Source organism: Atta colombica, unplaced genomic scaffold, assembly GCF_001594045.1.
Source record: "Atta colombica isolate Treedump-2 unplaced genomic scaffold, Acol1.0 scaffold207, whole genome shotgun sequence".
Lineage (NCBI taxonomy): Eukaryota > Metazoa > Arthropoda > Insecta > Hymenoptera > Formicidae > Atta > Atta colombica.
This window is the reverse complement of record NW_017259302.1, coordinates 1,981,917-1,988,669: the sequence shown is the minus strand read 5'-3', so window position 1 is coordinate 1,988,669 and position 6,753 is coordinate 1,981,917. Positions and strand designations below refer to the sequence as shown.

The window sequence follows — 6,753 nt, the reverse complement described above, 5'->3', positions numbered from 1 at the left end:
TATATATATATATAAATCTGAATTAATCTGATACCTTTGAGAAATCTTTGCCGAATCACAGCGTGGATATATATTTCTTTTAAAAACATTGAGATTTCACCTGTTTTAACGTAAAGCGGAACATTTGTTTTTGTCCTTTGTAATTGTTATATAAATTTTATGATTTAATTTAAGTTCTTTGCTATATTACTGGCTCTTTTGCCTACATTGTTTTATACTTAGACAAAGCCTTATTATTATTTATTAATTTTAATGTAAAGATTTTTTATGCAAATTATATCTTCGAAAGTCTTATAAAATTTTTTTTTTTTTTCTTCTTTATCTTATAAAATTTTCATAATAAAATTATTTCCATGACATTTTCATTAATAAAATTAATAGTTAATATGATGCTTTTTAATTAAATTTGTTTTTCTTTTTAAAATTTTAGAGAGCAGCAGATACAGTGGTAAAAATATGAATTCTTCTATTTACATTAAAAAAATATAATTATTTGCTTTATGAAGTTCTTCATCTTATATCTGTGCGTTTTATTAATACCTCAATTTTTAATAAAAAATTTTCATTACATAAAAACTTTCTTTGTCTTTTTGTTTTATCGAGAAGAAGAAAAATAGATTGTTTGATTTAAAGAATTTGTTTGTAAAAATTGTATTTGCTGTATGTTTGATCATGAACATCAATAATCTATATTTATCAACTGTATTTATGTGCTTCATAATTAAATTGTCAATTAGTCAAGTATCCAATAAATGTCAATCTTTTAGATTTATGCTATTACATTGTATGTTACATCATTTACGTGAGATACTAATATTCCTGTCGACGCCAGCGTTTAAAATATTTCTGAATTATTTCGAGCAAGCCAGAAGATGAATATTTAAAATTTCATTTATGGAAATATATTTATAGAGAAATATATTGATATACTTAATATATTGATATACTTATTATCATTTTTACGTATAAACACAAAATAAAGCAGAAACTCGGGAATAATAAATAAATGCGTATTGTATCGACATTTTGCCCTTTTTTTTCTTTTTTCTGCGGCATAACATTTATTTCTTTATTTAAATTATTAGTTGTGCCAGAATAAAAGTTTAATAATTAATATTTAATAATTAATATTATATTTAATAATTAATATTAAAAATTTAATTATTAATATTTACATATTTCTTAAATTCATGTCTTAAATATGTCAAGTATAAATTTTAGAGATAAGTTTTAGCTTTTCAAATAACTTTGTCGTTTATTTTTAAAAGAAAAGAGAGTAATAATTTGATTAACAAGTTTTGTCTGCATATTAATTAAAATTTATAATATACGATTAATTAACTTGAATTTTTGCATTAACATTCCAGAAATAATAAAAATTGTTTGAATTTTTATTACATTATAGATCCTAACAATATTTAAATATTATTTCAGTAGTTTATTTAATCATTATTAATAATTATACGTATGTATCTGTGTTGTAACATGTAAACTTAAGCACAGAGTATATTTTTATGTGTTTTTTAACATATTTATTAAAAGTTAATATTAAAATGAATAGTTTTAACAAATTTAAAAGATTTAAAAGCTTTTTTTTGTTTATTTACTATCGTTTATAATTTATTATTATTATTTATAATTGTAGAAGATATTTTTCATTTCGATTGATGAGGAGAAAACTAAACTATGAATATCGATCTAAATAAATGTATGATATACTTTATTCATATATACATTATATATTCTTTTAAATAACTTTATATAAAATAGTCACATTAACAGAAAATTTTGTCTCTATTGTGTCTATTTTATATAAAATTATTTAAAAGAATATATAATAAAATAGTACAATTATGTGTCGAAACTTTATCTATTAACAACATGATCCTGGATATCTGATAAATTTTAAGCGGTTCATTAACCTTACTGACGTACATATAAATGAGAAGAATAAAAAATCGAGAACAAAAGAGAGAGAGAGAGAGAGAGAGAGAGAGAGAGAGAGAATTTTTTAAAAGAAGGTATGTCGATTTTGTTCTCGGAATAGTAAGTAAAAGCAATATGTTATTTATAGATTTTGAGCTACTAAATCTGATCTTAGTCAGAAAAATATTAAAAATAGCATATGAAATTATTAAATATATAAAAAGCCATTATATGAATAATATGTTAATAAAAGTAAAATTATAATAAAATATATTAAAATACTTTTAATGAATGATGATATTAAAATACTTTTAATGAATGAAATCTATATCTATACATATAAAAAGAATGTACAATAGCAATAAAATAAATAAAAGCAATAAAATTGAAAAAAAGTAATGTAACAATTATTCTTGCTCTCAGAATCATTTTCATTATTGCCAACATAATTTTGAAAATTTTCTGATAAATATTAAGCATTTAATTAATCACTGACGAGCACATGAAGTGGAAGAAAATTCTTGAAATTGGATGTAATAAACAATATTTTTTCAATTTATTCTATTTAGAGATGTCGTGATTTAATCAAGATTTAAAATAGATTTTTTTCAAGCAGGATATAACCTATTAAAAAAATATTTACATTATCATGTTTTACTATTAAGAAATACGATTTAATATCCACGAAACTCAACATTGAGATAAAATTAATACATTGCAATGCAATACTTTAAAAATATTAGAAGGTTTATATTATTTATATTATATTAATCCTTATTGAGATTCTATAATCTCGACCGATGATCTGGACATTTTGCAACTCATAGATTCGCGTTAAAGGCAGTTGTCTCATGCCATGTTTTACGCCGAGACATAACCATATCTTCAGATACTTCTTACTTTTTAATTCTCCTTTCTAGAATAAATTATATAAAATAAATTATATCTCTTCACTCTTACCTTCATCAATGCAAATCGTTGATCATCCGCCAATTTTAATGACATTTTTATTATTTGATCTTAAGAATTCAGAATAACGTCTCTTCAGTCGATAGATCGTTGAATTTAAAGCTCTTCACAGTCGATTTTTATATCTAAGACTAGAAATAAAAAAATTGATATATATAATCTATATTAACTGTTAAAGCAAATTTTTATCGAGATATGTAATATATATCTATTCTTTTCGTATCTTTTGCGATTACACAAGTATGTGATATACATATAATGTTAATGGAGAATAATTATTATTATCATATGAAAATGTTTTTGTCAGTGTTAAATCACACAAAGATATATGAATTTTTTTTTTAATTGATAACATCATTTATATTGAGCAAAGATTAAAGTTTAAGAAAACATGTATTGATGATTATTTTTAATCGATAAATGGATTATATAAGTTAATTACTCACATGATTAATTATATCGTCTTGGATTCTTTAATTAATTATGAATATTACATACTGAATTAATTCATATAATACAGGAACAATGTTCAAAATAATAAAAAAAAAATCTGTATTATTGTTTCTTTAATTATGATAAATAATTATTTATTGATCTACTGATCGCCCCAAAATGAATGCTAAAAAATTTGCATTTTTATTATTATGAGATTAAACTGCCAATTGTGGTTTTAATTAAATATTATTATATTGGATTATATACGAGGAAATAAATGCAGATTATAATATTTATTTTATTGGCGTTTTTATCGGCGTTTAAATTACACAATATATAAATTTTTTAATCGAGGTACGTCATATTTAAATCAATTAAGATTAATTCAGAGTTTAAAGACAATACATATTTTACAATTTTTTCTAATCAATAAGCAGAATATGAAAATTAATTATATTTTGCTTTTTTTGTATTCTAGCTAGATAATTATATTATTGAATTGATTCAATGTATATTAAAGCAATAAGATAACACAATATTATTATTTCTTTAAAGATGTTATATATGTCACATCTGTCAAAGTATAATCCAAAATATAAAAGACAGACAGTTAGATATAATCTTTGGCTGTTTTTCAGTTGATTTGTTGAAATGATAATAAAAATTTGATTTAGTTTTATTATCAATAAAACTAATAATTTTAATTGGGATCTTACACACAATAATACTCAAGTTTCAACAAATATAAATATAATGTATAATTATTGATGAATTTATGAGGAATATCTGAATCTAGATTTTTCTCGAACAATATCCTCTACAGAACACGATACTAATAAAGAGAATTAAGAAATCTGGATCGCCGCACATCATCAGGATTTGTTGATATTGACAATACACTTAGTGATTGTGTAAAGTATAAGTCGCAATGTATATAAAACTGATTTGAAATATTGTCAATAATTTTTATCTAAGACCGTCAAAATATTATTAATCAGTATTACTGATTACATAAGGTCCGCGTAGAAAATATTTGGAAAAGTTTATTTGGATCTATTCATTCATTAACTAAAAGTTACTTAAAATTGCAGTAAAATATAATTATTGTGCTGTATAAAATCATAGACCCAAACTGCGCATTTGTATTATGTATGAAGTTCTCACGCTTCAAAAAGAATGAGGTTGAATTGTCATTTCCTTCTTTTTCTAAAGTATCAAGTCGAAAAGAGATGATTCAATTCTTTCTAACGGAACATTGATATTAAGCTTAAAAGGAATTTACAGTTTGTTTTACGTCTCATTGTTTTTTTTCTTTGTAGTTGATTTCAAGACATGATTGGTTTCACGACTAAAATTTTTGATTATTGACAACAAAGCATTTAGGAAACTTGTAGTTTTTAAATTTTAAATAATTTTTAACCGATGCTTAGAGTATAATCCAATATTCCAAAATATTCTTAATTGTGACAAATGACAATTATTGATAATCCGTTAATTGCTCCAAAACGAATGGCTAATTAATTATAAAATTATAATAGTATAATTTTTATTAGATCACGCAATCATAGTTAAATTACTACTTGTAATTTTTATCGATGATTGTTATAATTGAATACATGAAAAAATAAATAAGCATGAAAAGCAATAGTTTGTATATACTCTACACAATAAATGCTTATATTCCATAAAATATGAATCAATTATCACTGACACTCATCATTATCATTACAATTTCCATCATGTTACAAATGAGATAACGTCTAATAACAAAATTTAGAGACAACGCAGTGTTTAAAGATTATTAACGTTTTAAATATGTTCTAGGCATTGAGACTTTCTTTCGTGTTATTATTGTGATGTGTTACCTTGTCATGTACCACGTGCTGTAATTTAGCACATATATAAGATTTGCAAAATAGTAAGTTGATATAATCTTAAAAAAGGAATCTTATACAATTCCCATCTTATACAATTTGTAAATATTTCCCCACATATGTATTATTCAAATTATCGTTACAAACATATTTTTAACATTTACCGTATCTGGGAACACAGTATAAAAAAATTTCACTAAATTAAAGAAGTTGTTAGAAATTACGAACACTACGAAGATATCAGCCAAAGGTGTATATTCACTGGACGAACGTGAACCCACCTCGAACCTGCGATCACGACTGTTTGGCGATGACTGGGTTGACTGTGTTCAGGTCGATGTCGCAACAGGTGTCTATTGTAGCGACCGCGATCGCTGCGCGTTTGCGTGCACGCGTGCGTACGTCTGCACGCGTTTGCCTTCACTCGACGCGATTGCACTTACGAAGGTGAGTTAGGTATCAACGAAGCGAACGGCACCGAAGGAATGGTATTCCCAACCAGCTTATTCTCGACAATGGCAAACCAACCGCCCCACCATCGAATCACTCGCACCAGCCACCTTCGTCGCGATGTTGTTTGGCGGAGCTGGTACACGTGAAATGAACGCGCGGTCCTGTCTCCGTTCAGAAACTTGATAAACGGGCTGTCGCGCTCAAATTCCAATTTCTTGACCTGATCCTCACATAGAAAGAACATTGAAATATCTAAAAATTTTGATAGATACAAATCTAAAAATAATTTTGTTAATTCAACAAAATATTTTTGAAGAAAATTCAAAAAAGCATGATTATAAGAAGTACTGCAAAAAATTTGATATTTCAGTGATGCGATCAGCTTGAGCGTCCTACATAATTATTTTGGTAGGCCAACAAAATTTATTTTCAAATTTATATCTAGCACAATTTTTAGATTTTAGACAGTAAAACTTAATTGTTCTTTTTTGTGCATGCAGTCGTGTTTCGCAACATCGCAACCAGAGCCACGCAACTACGTATTCGATATTAAGCGTCCGTTATTATCACCATCACAGAATGAGGTTCATGCGGTGCGACGCGATTGCATCGTGCTCTGCACCGCCGAATCCGTGCGCGGCGCTTCGTGAGCAGCCGCTGTCTCTTGGAGAACGTCTCCACGTCGTCCCCAATATTTCTCGCCTAAATGATTTCCGAAAGACGATGTTAAGAATGCATTATACATATTTTCAAAAGAATGAAAAAGTTACGAAAAAATTACAGATTATTCTAAGATCATATTTAACAGTAATATACAAAATTTAGCGATGGTCCACCATCTGGATCAAAAATTATTTCAATTAGAAGTAGTATTTTTTTTTAAATCTCTGCTATAATATAGAAATATATATGTGCACTATAAAATAATGACAAAAATTTCAATTTTTATACAAGTTATACTTAAAGTATTCAAGATGATTTTTGTAAAATTATATTGCGATGCAGAGATTAATTATTCTATAAATAAATAAAATATTTATTTTTTGTAAATCTTTAACTAATTTTTGAATCGCAATGAAATTTTGCATAACTCATT

At 25.6% G+C, this 6,753-nt stretch overlaps 1 protein-coding gene across 4 annotated transcripts in view; it reads right to left on the bottom strand.

The window, feature by feature from the left end:
- The window catches only part of LOC108687508 (SEC14-like protein 2), a 40,672-nt gene that overhangs the window by 12,774 nt on the left and 21,145 nt on the right, over nt 1-6,753 (bottom strand). Inside the window, exons 1-2 of one of the 4 annotated variants that reach the window (XM_018193290.1) lie at nt 5,486-5,693; nt 2,887-3,026 (exon numbers count right to left, since the gene is read on the bottom strand). The exons of 2 other annotated variants lie outside the window; for them this stretch is intronic. In XM_018193290.1, coding sequence (XP_018048779.1) covers nt 2,887-2,931 — 45 coding nt within the window. In that variant the 5' untranslated portion in view covers nt 2,932-3,026; nt 5,486-5,693. Of the gene's footprint in view, nt 1-2,886; nt 3,027-5,485; nt 5,694-6,753 lie in introns of those variants that run through there. One more of the 4 variants, XM_018193292.1, reaches the window with a different exon arrangement.